The 22,431-nt window shown below is 37.2% G+C and overlaps 1 protein-coding gene across 1 annotated transcript in view; it reads left to right on the plus strand.

The window, feature by feature from the left end:
• The window catches only part of LOC131068766 (probable protein phosphatase 2C 11), a 146,100-nt gene extending 134,870 nt beyond the window's left edge, over positions 1–11,230 (plus strand). The window contains exon 9 of the mRNA XM_058004026.1: positions 11,072–11,230. Coding sequence (XP_057860009.1) covers positions 11,072–11,230 — 159 coding nt within the window. The remainder of the gene's footprint in view (positions 1–11,071) is intronic.
• Positions 11,231–22,431: the final 11,201 nt, after the last annotated feature.

Below are 22,431 nucleotides of genomic sequence, written 5' to 3' on the forward strand. Positions count from 1 at the left end.
CTAATCTAGTTTCTGGTTGATAATGTTTAGCAGCCTCAACCACTAATTCATAATTCTGCACGGCCGGAGGGAAACCAGTTGCCTGAGCAATATCACTCTTTATCATCCGTCTGGGCTTGCCATAGGCGTTTGGAGAGTACACCCTGTTCCTGAAATCCTGGATATCTATATGGCCTAGGTCCGTGTCTCCTATGTACTCCCATACAATCTGGACCTTTGACTCCCTAACTCCTCCCCCTTGGTACTGGTACTTCATCTTCTCGACCTTGCAGGGAATGTCAGCTTTGGAAATCCGGGACATTCTAGTTACTCCAGGTGCCTTTGAGGACTCAGCCGTCGATTTAGGGATCTATCTTGTGCAATCGGACATGGATTACGAGACGAGATAAAGCAGCAAAAACAGGTTAGCCAAAACAGAGGACAACATTAGCGTTTTAAAATTAACGATCAACGGGGAAATCGGAATTTGAACATATTGCTAAAAGCATGACGTCTCAATAAATAAACCCTGATCATCAGGAAACTAGATGTAATTTGAAGTTGAAAGTCAGGTTGGTTTTGCTTAACCCTTGCTACTTGGAACGCGTAAAATGTTACTTCTAATCGATAATGGCGGAAAGTTGCAAACGTTATGGCTTGCGACTTAGTGCTTGAATGTTTTGATAACTACTGATCTTTTTGAAAATGTACTTGGAAAAGAGTGTTTTGTGCTTTAGTATAGACTTGAATTTTCCAAAATTTCTCTAAGTTTGAAATTCCAGTCTAAAGGCAAATTTCCCTAGTTGGTTGTTGTTGCATGTTATGTTGATATTTTCTTAAATCATAATCCGCAAAGTTTCACTCTTTCACGTACATTCTAACCCTACTCTAACTATCATGATCATTTTGCACAATTTTAATGACTCAGAGGAGAAATCCGAACCTACCTGGTGGAAAAGCTTTGCCCAATGCAGAATGATTTTTGGCCAAATGCTGATGTTTGCGATTTTAGAAACTCTGGGTGCTTTGGTGAATAAAAGGTTAACCCCGCGATTTCCTCAAACTTAGGCCTGGGAAAGGCGCTTGTGGATTCGACCCCCTCCGCTCTGCAATTTCAACGCCCTCTATCTTGCAAGAACTCGGGCTCTAAGGGAATTTGGAGAACTCGCACAACCTGTGAGATTTCTGAGATTTAGAAAACTCTTCAAGCTTTGGCCTAAAAGGCCTTCATGCAATTTTGTAGTTAAACACCGTCTCTCTTTGCTGTGCGATTTCGTATTTTCGGCCTAAGAGGCCATTATGCAAAAATTTTATAGTTTAGACGCCTCTCTTTGTCCATGCGATTTCGTATTTTTGGCCTAAGAGGCCATTATGCAAACTTTTTATAGTTTAGACGCCTCTCTTTGTCCACGCGATTTCGCACTTTCGGCACAAAGGGGCATTTTGCAAAGCTTAAAGTTTATTTTGCCTCCACACGATTTCGGCCTGAAGAGGGTTTTTGCAAACTTTATATTAAACGCCTTTCTCTTGCATTTTCGACTTCAGCTCGAAAGGCCTTTTTGCAAGGTTTCGAATTAATGAAAACGCCCTTTTCAGTAGTGACGCGATTTCGTTTTTCGGGCTAAAAAGGTATTTTGCAAAGATGAGTTAAAACACCCTTTCTATTTTATTTCGTGTTTTCGACCTTTCGGCCTAAAAGGTTAAATTGCAAACCTCACGTTAAAACGCATCTCCCTTTGTTGTGCGATTTCAGCCTAAAGAGGGTTTTTGCAATTTTATGAAAATGTCTTTTCTCTTTTTGATGCGATTTTGGAACTTTTTGGGGCAAGAGACCATTTTGAAAATTTTACAAAGGGAATTTCGTTTATAAAAACGCCCTTTTCCACCTCACTTGCATTTTCAGCCTAAAAAGGTTTTTTGCAATTTTTAAAGTTATGGAAACGCCTAGAAGGAGACTTATAACATTTCGGCCAAAAGGGCCTATTTTGCAAGGATGAGTTAAAACATCCTTTCTTCCTCCTTTGGGTTTTCGGCCTAAAAGGCCATTTTGCAATTTTTAAAGTTATGAAAATGCGTAGAAGGAGACTTATAACATTTCGGCCAAATGGCCTTTTTTGCAAGTTATAAATGATTGACATTTTTGCCTTCTTAGCCGATTTTGCAAACTGGGGTCTTAGGCGATTATCAAATTTACATGTCCTTTTGCAATTCAGCCAACTTAGTCGAGTCTCCTTTGTGAGAATTTTGAACATTAAACTACGAGACTTTCTGACATTTTCTCCTTCTTTGCATTCACCCTTCGCCTTGCAATTTAAATTAAAAACTCCCTGTCTCTTCATACGATTCATGATTCAACCTTCCCTTCACGAATGGGATCATGCTTGATATTTGACACAAACTCCTCAGGACTTAAGGAAGTAGGCAGGCTCACTCTCCTGAAGGATCATCTCCTCACATTTCTAACTGTTGCATCTCCCTTGCGAATAAAATAAAAAAATTCCAACACCAGGGGCAAGACAAAACCAAAAAGGGGGACCCTATCGACGATGGGGAGTGTGTGCAAAGCACAACAGTAAGCTCAGAAGTTAGTTTCCTAGCATTAGGTGTTTTCCAAATAATTTTCAATTTTGACTCCAAGAGGGATATATATACTATAATTTCTTTCAAATACTGAAAGCTTTTTGAAGGAATTTTGTAACTTCTATGTATCTATCTATCTACACACACACACACACAAACACACACACAAATATATATATATATATATATATATATATATATATATATATATATATATATATATATATATATATATATAACTGCATTACTATTTTAATACATCTTTGTTTTTCGGTATCTAATTATCAGCATAAAAACTTTTGTTGAAAAATCAGTCACTTTCAGTGATACTTTGGTGACACTGTCTTTTGAGTTACTAGCATCAAAGCCTTCTATAATTTCTTTCAAATACTGAAATCGTTTTGAAGGAATTTTGTAACTTCTATGTATCTATCTATCTACCCATATGTGTGTGTGTATATACATATACATATATCCACACACACACACACACATATATATACACATTTATGTACATATTAATGTGCATAGACATACATATACATATACACACATATACATACATATAGTGGGTAGATATATATATTTATTTATAACAAAGTAGTTTATGAATCAATCTTAATGTTTAATTAGATAAGGCTTCTATATTTTGTTGTCCTCATTTTTGTTTCCAAAAATGAAGGACCATTACATAAAAAATTTGTGAAAAAATGAAAATTTTTACTCTATGGCATGCTTCCCAAGGCATAATTTCGACTAATCGTTGGACTGGCTTAATCCTCAGTCCATCCTCGAACTACGTTTCGAATTTCGTCGCATTCTAGGTTCGTTTGCTATGTCTTTCCTTCAATTTCGGGTTTTAAAATCCCGACTGCAGGTGGAGAATTTTCTTCAAACTGCAAGTTTTAATGATGTCCATTGTTTTGGTCTTTGTAGGGAAACTTTTAGCTTATTACATGTGCATTTTTATTAAAAGATGAATACTTGTAATTTGTTTTAAATTTCTCCTTTATTGTTTTTATTATTTTTATTGTTTTTTTTGGCTTTTTTAGTTAAAATAGGGATTTTTTGGTTAAGTTACAACTTGTAGTTCTCTCCAAAAACCCTAATTTTGCCTTGTAAGTGAAAAAGTGACAATTTAAAACTTGCACTTTGGTCTAAAAAACCCGATTTTGCTTATAAAGTGCATTTTTTACATTTTAAACTTGCAATTCATTCCCAAAAACCTGAATTTGGCTTTGTTGAGGAAAAAGTGATAATTAGAACTTCTTGTATCTTCTAAAAAACCTGATTTTCACATATTTATGTAAATTCAAACTTGTCTGTCTACCAAAAACCCGATTTTCATTTGGAAGCAAATTTGTTGAAGTTTTCAAGCGATTTTTGTGGAGATCTTCTAGGAAGGAGAGGCGTTTTGGATTTCACCCTATTCTTATGCATTTGTAAACACTTATCACGCCATTTGAGGTTTGCATTTACTGATTTTTTGGTCTAAATCAGCAACCGTGTGTTTCTTTGAAGCCACATTTTGGGGGATCAAGACTCCACGAAGTTGCAGTCTCCTAGTTCGTTTTTAGCTCTCTTACCTAGGCGTGGAGTTTGTGACAAGTTTTCAGTCTTTTAATGAGCAATTCAAGAAGGTTTTAATGCCACGTTTTTCACCACGTGACCCTCCTTTGGCTGCTTTTTGAAAGGATTTAACGCCATATCTCCATCTCCTCCTTAGGCGTTTTGCTTTAACTCTCTTGGGTGTGCTCTCTCATTGGCATTTTGGCCCTCCAAATTTGGGATTGCTGCCACGTTTTTCAGTTTGTGGCATTTTTGCAAAAACGTGACAAGGGTTTAGGATTGCGGATTGTTTCTATTTATTGGTTTGTCTTCTTCATTCCAAAGATTGGTTGCATCTTTTGGAGAATCATTTTCAGTTTCATTCAAGGTATGTTCTCCTTTCTTTCTTTGTTTCATTTTATTATTTTCTTGTTTTCTTAGTGTTCCTTCTTAGTTGCATTTTTGTAAATATGTTTTTCTTCCCCCAAAAATCAGTTTTTGTGAGAGAGATCTTCCCCTTGGTATGCAATTTTTGAATTTCATTGTTCTTCCCATATTCCCTCTTTACTTGTATTCGGGATTTTTAATCCCGATTACAAGTTCGTTGGAAATTCTTGTTCTTCCCTTACGGTTAAGGAATTTAACCATTTTTGGTTAAAATTCCAAGTTGAAAAGTGTGAAATACCCCCCCTTTCAAATTCGGGTTTTAAAAGCCGGATTACATGCTGAAAAGTTCTTCCCATTTTCATGAAAATGACATTCCCGGATTTTCCCATTTCTATCCATTCATGTTTCCCATATCCGTACTTTTCATTTCTGTCATTTTCCGCAAGTCAAATTCTCATTTTCAATCCATTTCTCCATTTGCAAATTTACAAGTGTACTTGCATTCGGGTTTTAAAACCCCGATTGCATGTATGTTCTTACCAACTTGTATACTTGCAAAAATTTCCCCAAGATCCGAAATTGGTCAAAGTCAAGATTTTCCCATTTCTATGTATTTCCCCTCTTCCTCTCACAAAATCGTGAAGTTCAAGAATCGAAGTTTTTCCCATTTGAATTCCCATTTGAAGAAGGAAGAATGATATTTGCAACTGACTATGATGTTGCCTTAACTCTTTTAAGTCTTCATCACAATATTCCAGGTTGACAATCAATGTTAGATTTGCCGGCATCTCCAGTTTCAAAAAAGATGAAGTACAAATATAACAAATATCAGAACGAGGTAGCACCTTCTCAAGTTTCCTCCCCTTTGGATCGTATCAGAGATACGGAAATAGGGCACGTGGATATGTCGGAATTTGTCAAGAGGGTGGAAGATCCACAAGATAATAACATGCAGCGGTTGTTGGACAGCCATATCCATCATGCATCTTCTTTCCCGGTTGCTGCCCTAGAACCTGAGTTTGTTCTCGCCTGCGCCCATCATTTTGACAAAGAGACAAGAGTCATAAAAAATGATGATGGCGAAGCTATAATCTGTCTTGATGAAGATACGATCGAGAAGGTCTTCAGAATACCTCCTGCACCTATTTACATGGAAATCTCCAAAGAAAGTGCAGTAGAGTATTACTTGAAGAGGGAAAAAGATTGCAAGTGACATATCAATAGGTGGATCCAAGAGCCACGAGCCTCCTTCTCAAGGTGGGCAAAGTTGTACCGCTACGATTTCAAATGGGAGATAGGAGACACCATAACCCTTCTTAGCAGGATGATGGGCCTCGAGTATTCTAATGTCTTTGAGCCATGGATGTACCACTTCATCATGTTCATAAGGCAGTCTCATCACATTTCATGGGGAGAAGTCATCAGCAATGTCTTGTGTGAACAATTTGCAGCAGTCCCTACCACCATGACTTTCTTCGTGAATTCGTATTTGGTATACTTGGCAGCATCACTTAGACACTTTCCGGGTCTTTCTACCAAGGGTGATCGCTCACTTATACCAATTTGGGAATATTATGATTAGTTGCCGTTGAGACCCAGCAGACTGCATTTCAGAAGAGTTCAAGATGCATTCTTCAGATATTTCTTGTGTCAGTTTGACAGAACTTTGAAGAACAAAAGAGTATCAGATGAGGCATGGGAAAGGGTGTGCGAATATGGATGTTTGTTTCTACAGTTTCCCACCTTCACCTATATGAGAATTGGATGCTATGGTGGTCAGCCATATATGTTTCCTAGATACCCGACTAATAAGATTATTCTTATGGAGTTGGGAAGACAGATCATGACTGTCCACACTTTTCAGTCTGCTAGACACAAGGTTGGAATAGGGATCTCTACCACAAATCCATTAAAAATTGGCCGGTATTCCCTTGTCACATCCGTAAAAGCTAAGGCCATGGAAACTGAAATGCATGAAATCAAGCTCAAGAGGTTTAAACCTAGAGCTGATTTTGATTATAGGGGTATGAAGGAGAAGATCAAGAAATCCTTTGTGCATGTGCATCGCATCGAAGACATCTGGGTAGATCTCCACACAGAAGCCGAAGTTCTGAAGATGGATTACTGCAAGCTCACTGTTGAGCAAATTGTTGATTTGAACTTGGCGGATATCCCACAAGGGATGATTGATGATGGGCACATACTTGATCCTGAATACATTTCGCGGAGGGTTGAGGAAGCTCCACTTCCTTTGATCCAATGGTCACACAAAAAGTGCATATCCATCCTTGAGAAATTTTAGCCTATCTTGGCTAACACTAACGCATGGTTGAAAAATAATGTTGTTAGACTTATAAAAATCAAGGTTGGAAAAGAAGATGATTCTACAGGGCCTCTTGGACGTAAGTCTGAGATTCAGGTTGACAACAAGGAGGGTGCATCATCTTTGGGCACAAGGATCAAGTTGTGAGTTAGTTGGGCAGTAGTGCTTCCTCCTGAGGAGATGAAAGTTCGTGGGAAGGAAAAATCACGATTTCATGTTCAAGTGATTGATCTGGATAATCTAGAAGAAGGGCAGCAATCTGATGATGCTCCTAAGTCTCCAGTTTCAGACTCGCCTCATGAGACCATTCCTCCAGTTTCCATTGAGATGCCTCTTTCTCCTCCTGATTTGCTTGTGGATGAATCTCCTCAGAATGCTATTCCCATTTCAGCATACGAGCCATCTCCTGATCATCAACAAGAGACTGTGTTGGAAATTCCTAAGGATATTCCTACTTACATCCAGCTTTACATCCAGCTGTTAGAAATTGATACTTCCACTTCTGGTTTTGAAGAATTCATGAGGCAATCTTCATGCCCATCGGTAACTGAGCAAACTGTGGTCGCTGTCCAAACAGATATTCTTCCCAGGATGACCACGGTGATTCAAACAGAAACTGCTTCTCCTTTGCCTACAACTGCTACTGAAGGGGAGTTGATGACTTTGCCTCCGTGGCTCAGTTCTTTTACTCCAAAAAGGAAGAAGCAAGAAATCTCACCTGATGCCTTTGATTATCAGCAACTGAAACAGTCCAGATCCAAAGTTGCTAAGAAGGCCAAGACTATCTCCAGAGTAACTGTTGACAGCAACAAGATGAAGGTAGCTAAAATTATGGAACCTATTGCAGATAAGCCACTTGAGGAAATGTCAGCTGCTGATTATAAGGTTACAAGGATAGAGTTGGGCAAATAGACGCATGAGGTCATTAAACATGATGGTCAGTTTTCTGTTACTTCGCTGGTGCAAAGGTGTGATGAGCTTCTAGCAAAGAAAGACAAGCTAGAAGATGAAAACCGACAACTTATGGCAGCCGTTCATAAAATCACAAAACCTGCTGCTGAAGGGAGTAACTCCATAGGTTCTTCTGGTTTTCAAGAATCAATTCGTGGAGTGGAAAGGGCTGCTCAGAAAGTACAAGCACTGGATTCCTAGATTGATCAGCTTCATGATCTATGTGCACGAGTAATGAAAGACATTTTCCAGATGATGTCTAAGTTAGAGACCATTGAGGAGAAACTGGATTAGACTTCTAATACTTTCAAAAAGAATCTGGAAAGTGTTGAAGAGAGTTTGACAATCTGGCGTACCATGCCCCAACAACAGCTGTGTATTTTACAGGAGCATGCCATCATCTCTTCCAGGGTCATGTACTTGGAATTTGAAAAACTCCTGGAAAACAAGGCCCTTGTTCTTAAATCCCTCATTGAGGAGATCGGTGATGCAAAGAGATTCCGGGTAAAGTTTTCCGAGATACTGTCTCACATTGTGAAAGGGCCTCTTGCAACATAGTAAATCAGGATGGAGAGCTGATTCCAGAAGAATAAGTTCTTGCTGATTTACAGATGAGGATTCATAATGAATGGAGGAGTGAACAATTCTCGGCCACTTCAATTCAGATATTGATGAAACACCAAGCCTTTTTGCATGAAATCCAGTCTATCCTGGATAAAAACAACTCTGCGCTCCTTCGGTGTCATGACACTATTGTGAAGACCATGGTTGTTGCCAAGAACATCCATGAACCGAATCCCGAGGAATTACAAACGAGCATCCAGAAATTTAAAGGATTCGTGTCTTCACGTAATGCAACTTAAGTGTTTTTCAACACTTAGTTGTATTTTTCTGCCTTTGTAATCTTTAGTTGTAATTTTGTTTTGACAAGTTACATGTAAAAGTATTTTTTGTAAAATGCAAGTTACGCATTACTTGCACTTTTGTAATTACATGTAAGACAACTACAAGTTGTGTCCAATTAGGACTGTAGTTGGAATAAGTCTTTAGTTAGTTATTGAATAAGTCTTGGTGGTTGAGAGAATCTCTCAAGTTAGTTAGGATCCTCCCACCTTTTTCTCAAGGCTCCTCTTCTATAAATACTTGAGGGGTCTATTGTAATCTTTGTCTTTTGGGAAAGCAAGCAAAAAATTCTGCCAAATTTACAGCAAAGAAGTCTTTGAGCTTTCATGTGTGAATTCAAGAATTGAAAGGAATAGAAGGAAATTGCTCAAACTTTGAGTCTTTGTGCTACATTCTTGAGTTTGTGTTCAATATTATCTTTCTTGCAAGTGTTTCTCAAAGAGCTTAATCACATCTGATTTGCAGTCTTTGTGCTGCAAGTAGTTGAGGTTAATATAAATTAAAATAAATATTTTGTTGAGAAAAGTTGTAAGTCTTTGTGCTTTCACTTGTTCTTAGGAGAATTTAGGAGTAGATTTTGTGAGAAATAGCTGTAAGTCTTTGAGCTTATACTACTTCCAATTCTTTTAAGTAGAAAAGAATAAGATATTCCAGTCTTTGAGCTGTAATAATTTGTCCTTTATAGCATTAGTATAGAAAAGGGTAGATAGGACTTCATATAATTAAGTCTTTGAGCTTGATATTGTTGTCCCGTCCCGAAGGAAGTGACGAAAGTCTTTGCGCTTTCAGGAAACTTCATTTCCTTTCTCTCATTTCATTTGAAAGTGGTTACTGTTGTTTATATTCAATCGCTATCCTTTTTTGTGAAGAGAAAAGGATACTGTCTTTCTTGAAAGAAAAAGAAAGATTGCTGTCCCATCCTATTTTATTTTCAAAGTTGTAGCTAGATAGGGGGAGCCTTCCCTTAATTAGGAGAGTTTTACTCACACACTATGGTTGAAACCACAATTTTGTATATTTCCCCAAGTGTACAAAATTTTCAACCAACATACTTTCTCCCTCCATTCATGTGTATCTCTGATTTGTCATTACTGCTTGTGGCATTGGCCATTGTTTCTTCTCTACTATTATTTTCTTGCATCAAAAAATTACCGTAACTATTCTATCTTATGCTTGTATCTTCTAGTTATTTCCAGGTCATTATTATTTGTATTGAGCTTCATGTCTCTGCCACCCGTAGTTCATTATCCTCCATCAACCTTCATATTCCTAAATTAATCATAGTTAGCACCATTCGTTCTTGACTACAATTCTTACAGAACCTTATGTCATTGATTTCTTTTGTCCATAGATTTAAAACTATATCCCACTAACTTCTACCACCATTGGTATTCGGTCATCACAAATAGAGCTTTCATATCTGCTATGGCTTTTTCAATGACACTCACGATAATAACTCAGAAGAATTCTATATGATAGTTGAAATGATCTTTGACTATTATACGAGTCAATGAATTTTTTCGACAGATTTCATAACATAGAGGACCATATTCATGCTTATTTAGGTTTTAAATGCCTTTGGCAGAAAAGATGATTTATGTTTTGATCTTGTTAAGTCTTTTGTGGACTTCAGTTTAAGTTATTTCTTCTGTTGTTTATATTTAAACATATATTGAGATTTTGATTAGTGGAAATAAAATTTAAGCATGTGCAATGGTTGAGTATATGACCCAAAAATGGTTCAAGTGTAAATGATTTGACCAATGTTAGATTGAGTAATTCCTTACATTTTAATATGTATATAAGCTGAAAGTTCTTTGATCATGGAGTGTGATCTGAAACATCGGTGCATAAAACTCTCACGCAATTACATCCAAATGCATTCTTGAACACTGATATGGACTGGAAATATTATTTCTGTTATTGAAATTTCCTTGACATTGTTAAATGTACCATGCATGCAACATGTTTTTATATTCCTAAAATATCAAATAATCTAGTATCACAAATTTCTAACTATAGTATATATTTATATGCTTTGAGATCAACCATTCAACTTGAGGAGATACTTATCTAGGATTGTTCCTAAAGTGAGGTATTATGACTGCAATTGCATGAAGATAGAGTTTGCATGTCAGGAAAGTAGTTTTGATACCTTACAGAGAATATTGAGTTTTTCCTGACTATTAGACCGTCCTACTATTGATGTAGTTGGATGAAGTGCATCACAAGTTTTTGAATTACAAATTTTATTTCATTGGAAAACCTTAATTTTATGGGAATACATTAGATTTTACATAATAATAAATTGCACTTGGTATGCGTACTGTTTCTCATTATCATAATATTTCATTAGATCCTATAGTTAATGTTGAATATGGTGTTTTTCATGCTATACAGCCTGATGTGGAGGATGAAAGGAAGCGCATTGAAGCCAAGAACCCGTTTCCAAAAAAGCCACTTGTAATGTTTTTATGTCCACTTGACCTTTATATGAATATTTTTCAAGGAAAAAAGTTTCCAATTCTGAAAAAGAAGTTCATAAATTTATTAACTTGAAGTTTAGGATCCTAAATCCATCACACTTTTATACCACATCAAACTATTATTATTTTATTTCCTTTATTTAATTTACAAAGAAATTGGTTGCTCCTTCAATTAATGGAAATTAACATTACACTTTTATTGTCAGTGCTCAATGAATGTAATGCAAGTCCTTGTAATATAAAAGTAGATTAATTACACTAATACTTTTGGAGGAATGATTAAGGCAACAAAAAAAAACTTAGGAAGTCAAAAATGCAAACATGGATAATAAGTACACAATTCAACATAGTTACAAGTTCTCTATAGACAAAGACTACTACACTATTATTATATTCTATTATGAAAATAAGTATACTCATGTTCTTGTGTAATGTCCCTTATTAGCACTTAATTTGTCCTACAATTATTCAAATGAGGCTTGGATTAATGCCTTTATTTAGAGACTGCAACGAGGTTAGTTTTCAATAGATAAATAAACATATATTTTATCATTGTTTCAAAGAAAATTTTAATCATTATTATAATAGATGAGCAAATATATGTAATTTCACAATGTTATTGAAAGAATCCTAAACATCACTATACTAAATATAATATATGATTAGGGTTCTCTTAAGATCTTCGCCAATAACCTACCCACATCATGAAGTACCCTGGGGGATCATGCAAGGCGCCTTGAGCTTGTCCATCAAGCCCGGAGCATGGAATGACACTTGTCACTCATCCTCCCAGTCCCTCTCAGGTCACCACGACTTGAATGGACCTTATGCTACTTGCCTTCCTTGTATGTACCCTATGCCCCCTTCATAATTAGATGGTTTAATGGTGGTAGGTCCTAAATTAATCTTATTGTCATTACACATGCCTACTATATATGCATATGTTAAAAGAAAGACATTTAACAAATTAACAATCTATCATGTAATGCACTATTCTTCGTACCAAAATATATATATAGTTTGCAAATTGTATTGAAATGCCGACCCTTCTTCATATTCCTTCGATTCTGATTACTTCATATAGCCTTTGATTAGAAGAGAGGGGTTATGTCCCTTCCTACGGTCATGACCTCTTTTAAGTGAGGTGCACTTTCACATATTTTAACTAATTGCTATTTGTAAACATCAGGTCGTTGACTTAATGAAATCACCTCTTAACAATATGATCTAGAGAAGGGGTGGGAATTTTCCAAGTGTCCTAAACAATCACTTGGAAAGGCCTTGGGGTCATCACTCATAGATCTTCCTTCATAAACCTCTCTCATTCCTTGTAGCCCTCCTAATAGGTCTGTTTGCCCATAACTTTTGAAGAAAGCATGACCATCAAAATGTAAACACAGGTTTGGATACCCATTTGGCCCTTACTAACCATACTTCAAAATGAGATAGGGTTCCTTTGTACGGACAGGGCCAAATATTGACTGCTACAGTTGGAATTAGGCCTAATTAGGCTTAAAGGCTTGTGGACAACTTATGTTTGGTCTCCCAAATGATACCAAAGGGGTATTCAAGCATAGATTTGGCTTGGGCAGGCTTCATACACACCTCTTAATATCCCACAATGGTTCCAAACACTCTTGTATGGACACAGTGCAAATTTAGTCTTCTCACTAAGGGTATCAGCCTGATACATATAGATATCACGCCTAGGGCATCACTTTTCTGTAGGCAAACCTTCCCCCCTGTTCCCGCAAGTTTGACATCTTGACATATCTACAGGCCATTTCACCAATTTGTAGGATATTTCACCAGTGGAATGGAGGTTTATGCATTTTTCTTTACCACCGGATACCCTAGGTAGGGTTCTGACCCACCTGAAAAGAAATGCTTGTAACTTCTTCAAATCTTGATGAAATTGAATGCCACCAGATGCAAATGAAAGCTAACTTAGTCTAGATTCATTCCCAATCAGTTTCAGAGCATCATGAATCTGTACAGGTGTGTGTGAAGCAATAGAGCAGCAAAAACATGTTCAAATTGCAGAAAACGGTGAGCTTTATTGAATGTTCAACATCAACAATGTCCATCCAACCCCTTGGGTCGATGTGACAGGGAATTTTAAATGTTTTACAGTCAGTTGGCAATGTTCCTTAACCACTTTTCAAATTAGGACCTCATTATGACATTTTATGCCAAAATAATGTCAAAAGTTGCTTGACAACATTGTGCAACTTTGACAACTGTTACATTTTTGCATCTCCTAACACCTAGATCCCCAAACTTGACTCCAACTGACCCAAATTGGTCACAAAAGACCTTATTACATGTGAGAACATCAATTGAAGACAAAATACCATTTTTCACCTATTGGACCTAGCCTTGGTCCTAGGGTGCTCCTGCACCACAATATCTTAATGAAGTTGTTTTCTTAGTTGTAGCAACTCTGGTGACATCTCTGCCTTAAAGTGTTCTCTTTACTACTTTATAGAATTCTCTCCTCAATCATTATCATACGATTATGTTGTGTATACACCGTTCTTTGTATCAACGTAGGGTCAATTTGATGACTGGGTTCGATCTGCATTTCAGAAAATTGTGAAGTCTTGCGACAAGAAAATTTTATTTATTAAAGAATATGCAAGCATCTGTAGTCATGGTGGGGGCATGAGAGTCCACCCATCCCAAATTGCTTGTCCCTAAGTAATGTCGGTTTTCATTTTTCAAACTGAATCATGAAGGTCCCAAACCAACCCTTGGAGATTTGTAATTCTTATTTGCAAAGGACCGATTTGGTTGACCCAATGTCTGCATAATATCATTGATATCTCTTTGAGTCAATGTAAGGACAAGCTTTCCTCATATTAAGATGAGGATTAAAAGCATGGCACACGTCTATGGCCTTAATGTAACGTTCGTATCTGAATGGTTTTATATCCTTTTGATTTTAGGAACTGTCTTCTTTGTTTTACAACCTTGCCTTATTCATAGGAACTACGCTGAATTGTGATTTGTTTGTTCGTATTGAGTTAAAAATTCAAAAGGGTTGCTTGACTGAAACTTCAAAAGTTCATCCCCTAGTTATATCATTACGCAAACTATATTAAATTTACACATCAAACATGCCTGAGTTATTGATTGGGAATTTTCATTTTAGACTTTCTTTTCCTTTCAGGGGGTTCTATGAAGAGGTTTTCCCTTCATATGACAGGAATCTTAGGAGTGAGATTTCCAGTTGACATACTTCAAATTTTTCTGTTGAGATGAGTCATATGGATAAAGTGCTCTTAGACCTTGAGAAATTGATTATATAAGGCATTGCGTACATCCAAACAGTTTGTGGATATTTTTTGTAGCATTTAATATTAGGTTTTATATCATGGAGTTTTGCAGGAGTGCTTTAACTTTGACATCAGATTTCTCCTAAAAATTTGGTTAAAAGATATTTACACAAACTATATTAAATTTACACATGGAAGAAGTCTGAGTTATTGATTGGGCATTTTCATTTTAGGTTCGCTTTTCCTTTCAGGGGGTTCTATGAAGAGGTTTTCCCTTCATATGTCAAGAATCTTAGGAGTGAGATTTACAGTTGACATACTTCAAATTTTGCTCTTGAGATCAGTCCTATGGATAAAGTGCTCTTAGATCTTGAGAATTTGATTATATAAGGCATTGCGTACATCCAATCAGTTTGTGGATATGTTTTTGAAAGATTCCAAACTAGAATCTTAACCAATCTGCTGATTTTGTTTCAATTTTTGACTTTGACCAACGATGGAGTTAGTGGTTTTGTTTTGGTTTTTGAGGTTTAAGCTTTTTTGTGTTTTGTAATATATATGCCTTGGGAATTTGACAATGCAATTGAACAACAATGATAAAACATGAACTAATGACTGGAAAGAAATTTTCAGATTGACTGATTTTATAACAACAATTAACAAATGCCAATAAATAATGGAATTCAACAATGATATGCCAAAATTGGCCTACCAAGAGTCCAATGCCTTGCCTGGAGGGCTTTTTTATTGACTAAAATGAATCCAGTTGCTGCTACGCGAGCTTCCGAGGTGTTCTAACTGCTCCTTGAGATTTTATTCTCCTAAATAATAATTATCAAAAACAAATCTTGCACAAATAGATAGAACTGTTGTTGTTTCCTTCAAGCCCCCAGGAGATTTTACTGAATTTGGTCAGTTTTCCCCACTGATTTGCTCATATCTCTCTCCAATGATATCATAAACCTGAAAGAATGATTCTATTCTTTATTCCTAATGCTGACAATGAAATTTGCACCAAAAATTGGATGTAAACCCCTCCAATTTATTTTCTATGAATCCCCAGGCAAGCTAGGAGTGTACGGCTAGGCTGGGAGAGGTATGGCTGGTCAGAAACTGCAATAATTCACCAATTTTTCCCTTTAATTGCTCAGATCTGATTCTCATGACGAATTGCTGCTGTAAGTGTCAACATTCTTCTGAGTATTCCCCTTGTTGGATAGATATAAGCATTCCCAGCATTCCAAATTGACAAAATATGAAAGGGTTTTCATCCTTTCTCTTAGAAATGGAGGTCTACGTCCCCAATTCCAATCCACACACCTGCAAAATACGTTGCAGACTTGCAAAATAGTTTTCTCAAAAATTCTCAATCACATAATGCAAAAATGAGCTCCCAAATGCTCTTTTAACATTCCTCAAACCCTAATTCGAATTTGGGGTTAGGGTTGGACTTTTGGCATCGTTAAACATGTTAAAATGTTTATTTTTATTAAAAAAATACTTCCCCTAAGTGGTTTGACCCATTGAGGGTCTAATTCCTCATTAAAAGTGGCCATATATTTAAGTTATAAACTTCTAGGAAAATGTGCCAAGGGGCCACTTTATTAATATAAAGTGATTGTATTATTTCACTTTATTATTATTTATTTAATCCAACTTAGAAAATATTTTAATATTTCCTCATCTATTCATAAAATGAAATCCGCAACTCATTTGAATTTTGCTTGAAGCACTGTGATCATTGATGTTGTCTGAGTCCTGCAGGCCAACCGACAGTTCCTCCTAAAAAGTAGGGACTTGCCCTAAAAAATAGGAACCTCTCTCCAAACACCTGTAAATGCTCAAAAGGATCCTACTCTGCTAGTCCCCTAAGTGGTCATCCAGTCAACTGTCAATTCTCCCTAAAAAAAAGGAGACCTCCCTAAAAAGTAGGAACTGTTGTCTGAAGGTCCAAAACGGCTCACAGAGCCCCTTCAAAGCTCCATGACCCTCAGAATGAGTCCCCTAACCATACCGTTGACCTACGAGAACTTGAATGGTAGGTCAACCCCTGCTCATCTCACGTCGCCTAGAAAAGGGGACATTACAGTTTTGTAGCACATAGCATTAGGTTTTATATCATGGAGTTTTGCAAGAGTGCTTTAACTTTGACATCAAATTTCTTCTAAAAATTTGGTTAAAAGATATCCTTACAGCTATCATTGGATATTTGTTCCTAATAGCGAGAGAGTATTGGTTTGAGGATGCACTTTTAATGTTAGCTTGTATCGAATATTGTAATGTCCCCTTCCTTGTGATGTTGCATTCAGTCGTCCATTGGCCTATTCCGGAGACCCGTAGGTTGTGGAAAGATGAATTAAGGGTTCCCATGTTCCTTGGAGTTCCGACCAGACTTGTTAGGGGTGGAATGTGAACTTACTATTTTTAGTAGGGTTTGGCTGTCGGGATGGTACAGAGTTGCTAAGCTCGCCGAGCTCTTTCTTTGGTTGTGAAGATAATGATTTTCGGAGCATTATTTCACGACTTACTATTTTTAGTAAGTGGCAGTTCGAGGCATTCTATTTTTGGCAGTCCTGGATTTGGTCCCGTTCCAGCACAATTCAGTGATCCTCATTGCTCAGCCTCATCCAGATCCTATTGATAATCAGTACTGGAGTTATAAGCGATTTAATTAAATATTATTCCTTATCCTAAGGTTATTATTTAATTATTTTATTACTTTTTGATGTTATGGGGAATTGTGCAGAAATTGATATTTTCCCTAAGTCTTGCCTAGGCGAATTATTTAATGGATATAAGGAGACTTTATTTTTGAAGTACTCCAAATTTACATCATGTGAAAATCGTGGTCTTCTTCCTATGCGCAATTTTTGGACTCGGGAAATGGGCGCCACTTTGGGTCCACTACTTGAAATGAAACGCAGTTGGAATGAGGTGAATTTGGAGGTAGTTTCATTTGAATTTCAGGGTTGAAAAGCTATATAAACAGGTGTTTGGCTCCTCATTTGTTCATCCAGAGAAAATATATCGTTATATTGTCGGAATGACTCCAGACTTCTTCGAGGGTGAATACCTCCTAGATCCTTCCTTTCGGTTTCGAGTGTAAGATATCACTCCTAGCTGTGGTTCGTAGTTGTGAGCTATTTGGTGACTTTTGGGTGTGTTGGTGAAGAGTTGTGTGCTGCTGGTTTTTTTGGTGTTGCTGGTGTGTGCCAACTGGAAGTGCATTTTGCTTGTAGCTACCTGTGTGTTGAGTGCATCATTCTGGGTGAGGGCTTTTTGGAAGCATATCGGAGAGACAATAATTCTCCTGCATTGGTGTGGCATTTGGAAAACTCTCCAATTTATATTTGCAGATTGAACTATTCAGCCAAAATGCCATTTCCAGAATTGCCTTGGGTTGCGTGCATTGCTTTTGTTTCTCTCCAGTTGCAGTTTCAGGGTATTTTTTTGTTTGTTTATGTCATACGCTTCATTTGCTTTTGGTTTGGCATGATTCTATCTGGTTTTGAGAGAGTTACAAGCATTTTAGTGGGTTTCGGGATGGCTGGTTCTGCGTTTTCCTTGTATCTGATTTCAGAACAGCAAGTAGTGTGTATGGTGAGAACGTGTTAGTGAATTCTTGAGATATGTACTTCATTCTATCCTCTTTCACATCTCTATCTTTGTAAGAATTGCTTTAGTAGTATTGACCAATTCATTCTATGCTGCATTTCCCGCTGAACAAGTGGAAGAGGATGGTTTAGCTGCCTATATGTTTTGTAATTCAGTTTTGTCCTCCCACTGAGCAAGTGGTTGAGTGATATTGTTCTCCCGCTGAGATATGGGGTTGAGTGTGTTGAGACATGGACCAGCTAGGACTCGAACCTAGGACCTTCCATACGCTGCTGGAGTGTTCTACCACTGAGCTACTAGCCCCTCTTGGACTAGTCCATTGTCGGTCCGGGTGTGGCTTATTTCCAACACCAACACCCCCCTTAAACCACACCTCTCGTGTGCTTGGGGCTCCCAGCCTAGACCTGGCTCTGATACCATGTTGAGACATGGACCAGCTAGGACTCGAACCTAGGACCTTCCATACGCTGCTGGAGTGTTCTACCACTGAGCTATTAGTCCCTCTTGGACTAGTCCATTGTCGGTCTGGGTGTGGCTTATTTCCAACACCAACAAAGTGATAGTTTTATGTAAAATTCCTCCCGCTGCATAAGCGGTAGAGTGATTTGGTCCTGTTATGCTCTTGTTGCCTTGGCTGGTTTACCACCAAGTTCTTGTTCTTCATCCCGTTGAAAAGTGGAAGGGGTTGGCTTGCCACCCAGTATTGTATTTGCATTGTAATTTCCAGTGGATTAGTGAGCTAACGAACCCCTTATCACCGTATGCTCTCACCTTCCCACATTGGGCACTTGCTGATCAGAAAGTGGAAGGGTTACTTTTCAGTAGCATTGGGATTATATTTCCTAACTTTAACGGGTGCATTGTACTATTTGTTGTGCTTGAAAACCGAAAAAATAAGTGGGAATATTACAAATATAAACTTGTGAATATATTGCAGGAAATTGTTTTTGCTTCGAATGCTTTTTATGCATTGAAGAAGTTTGTAGCTGGGTTTTGAAGTGAGAAGGAGAATTAGTGGAGTTTGTTTCAGTGGCTTCCAACCTCCAAATTGAATTGTTCAACTGTGTCTCTCATCTTGATCCATTCATCAATCAATGATATTCTTGGCTCAATTGATTAAGATGTGGAGATTAATTGCCAACGGGCATATCCCCACCCACAGGATACAATAACTCTTCTTAACTAAGTATGTTGGGGACCCTCTAGATTCTTATTTCAGAATTATGGAAGACGGAGAAACCAGAAGTACTTCAAGGATAAAACAACCATATAACCTAGCTGGGGTCATAATTATAGGGAACATTAAATGCAATATAATTAATATTGAAGTCTTTCATTGGCTTGTATAAGTAACCATGAGCATTGATGTGCCAAGATCAAGTTACCCGCTATAAATAGTACACTTCTATCATGTTTGGCATTAACACCTTATACTAACACACGGAGATCTTAGAAGGAAGGGTAACTTCTTATTCAATAATGATCTTGTCACCAAATAATTTTTGAGGAGATATATTAATGGATTCAACAGGTTTTGACCCTTTTAGATAGGTGGTAGGGATACGTTCTTATTATAATTTGATAAGCTAGTTTAGCTTCTTTCTAACTCTTAATAAAGATTAAGAGATGGGACACGATGGTTCATATATCTAGTCATGCCTTCAGTTATTCTATATCAAATGATTTTTCAGCGAAACCATGCTTCTTTCCATTGTAGAGATAACAAAAGGATTTATTTTGCACTGGAGGAAATCTCAAATAGCACAATTGGGGAGGTGTCTATTTTTCAAATCCCAATTATGACTACAAATGCTCGCATCATCTTTAATAAAGAAACTTGTCTTATCTCAAGACTTCACAATAAACTGAAACTCAGATCAAACCCAGTCATCAAATTATTCTTGGAATAGCACGTTCTTGGAATAAGAACATTGTGTAGAGTGAAGATTACATAGCAAGTATTGTGACATATGGACTTTGTGACCATTGTTATCAATTGGTTGCCATTGCAATAAAATTGAATTAAACTAGTTGAATTTGTTTTCTTGGAGAGGTGATTGTTTAGAGAACTATTACACTCCATGGTCATGTGAATGTATTTGGCTGCTTTTTTTTAGGTCAAAATGTTGTTAAAGTTTTATCTTCAGGGAAAATTGATTTTTAATTTAGTCATTTCTTCTCAATCAAAATTTGATGTTAAGTTTATCATAACCAACAAATGAGTATATTTTTTAAACCAAGTGTATGTCTAGACAATTTCAATCTTGCAAAAGAAATTTAATGTTCTTCATTGATTTCAATAAAAATGGAATAGATCTCACATTCGGTTAAACAATGGTTATGCTTCTAATAATTTGTATCACCTTATATGGTTGAATTTTTATAGTCGCCTCCACTTAATGAAGGTTGAGCATGGAGTCTTTAGTTGGTAAGGGGCTGCTCCTTACCATGAAGTTGAGGCTGCTCTTTTCTCAACTTTTTGCCTTCAAAACCTCCATGGATAGCACCTAAAAAGCTTCCCAATGGAGTGAAAATGTAATGCCCCCTTCCTAAGCATTGACGAATTGGTTACCATTAGCCTATTTAGCAAGTTCTTGTACACTAATTTGGTTTGATTAGGGAACTTAGGGGACTCAAAGATCATTTTGTCTACTAATCCGGCATTAGCAAGTGTTGCCTTGAGCTTAGTTTGGTAAGACTCATATTATAACACTTTTTGGAGCGATTTCAAACAACTAGTTTGTTTTTGCTATTTTTAGTAAGTGACAACATGGGTATCGATCGACATGGTCAATTGGTAGTGATTACACTTTGGATAGTCGTGGTTGTATTTAATGTTTATTTTTATTGGCGATATTTGTGACCAAGGGAATTATTTTAAATAACATCAATCTTCTAGATTGCCGGTTCGGGTTCGAGCACGGCTTCGGGTTCGAAGAACCCAGTACGCCGATACGGCAAAATTTTGAAAAGGGGTTTGGCTTCGTTAGTACAAAAACATGTAAATTTTATATATATATATATATATTTTGATATTTGTGAAGCCTATAAGCATGAATTAAAATTTGCATGTCGCATAGCATCATATAAACAACAAAACAAACATAAACTTGTAATCATAGCATCATGATCATACCATAATAGCATCATATACATCAAGTTTAATATCAAAATGACAAAATATTCAAGTATCATTGTTTCAACTTTCAACAATATAAACTTGAAGTTTAATCATCAAATGGATCATCTAATTCATCCTCCTCCTCCCCCTCCTCCACATTGACATTGGCATTAGATGAGCCAATGCCACTTGCACTTGCACTATAAGTTGGCTCAATTTCCAAGTCATCAAGTGTCAATGCAAGAAGCTGAGAAGCAGGAGCATCCAAATCAGTATGCTCTGGCTCTATATCCCACATCTTTGTTTCCCCTTGTGTGTAGTCATGTTGTTTGTGTGAAAGAAGACATATACTTTAAGTTCAAAAGTTGGCAAAATGGGCCAAAGGTCTGAAAAATGCTTTAAGTTGCCAAAAAACCTCCCAGGTCCGAATTTCACTTTAAGTTGCCTAATTTCGGACCCTGGGGCCGAAATCTTAAAAATGCCTTGAGTTTGCAAAAACGTGAAAAGTCCGAAATACTTTTAAGTTTGCAAAAAACGTGAAAGGTCTGAATTTATCTTTAAAATTCGCAAAATCGCCCAGAGGGTCGAATTTCGGACCCTAAGGGCAAAATGAAAAATTTGATAAGTTTGCAAAAACCTCCCAAGGTCTAAAAATGCCTTGCATTCGCGAAAACATTAAAAGGTCCGAAATTGGCTTAAAGTTCGCTAAAGTTGCCAAAATCGCCCAGAGGGCCGAATTTCGGACCCTAAGGGCAAAATGAGAAATTTAATAAAGTCGTGAAAGCTTCCAGGGGTCCGAAGTTTGTTTAAAATTGCCAAAAGCGTTTAAATAGTCCGAAAATACAGGCATCCGAAGTTCACCTTGCTCGCGAAAGCTTCCAAAGGTCCGAGATTCACCATCTAGGGCAAAAATCGCAACGCATAAGGCAAGCATAGGGGATTCGAAATCGGTAAAATCCCCCATTCCTCCAGAGAACACAACGCAGAAAGTGTATCAGACAGCAAAATGTGAAAAACGCGAAGTCCATAATTTAGAGAAGGGGAGATGTGAGGTTTAAAAGCCTGCAAAACCCCTCCATACCACCGAAGTTCGCGTGAGAGAGGATCACATTGGGTTTTGAAAGGGAAGCCAGAAAGCATAATTTGCATTCGAGGTAAAACGCTGACATAAACCCTTCCAAGCATCCAGGTTCAAATTGCTAAATTGCACAAGGTAAAAAATCACCTAGTTTAAAAGTCGACATTGCAAATTCTTTTCCA

The sequence above is a fragment of the Cryptomeria japonica genome, chromosome 11, assembly GCF_030272615.1.
Source record: "Cryptomeria japonica chromosome 11, Sugi_1.0, whole genome shotgun sequence".
In the NCBI taxonomy this organism is placed as follows: domain Eukaryota; kingdom Viridiplantae; phylum Streptophyta; class Pinopsida; order Cupressales; family Cupressaceae; genus Cryptomeria; species Cryptomeria japonica.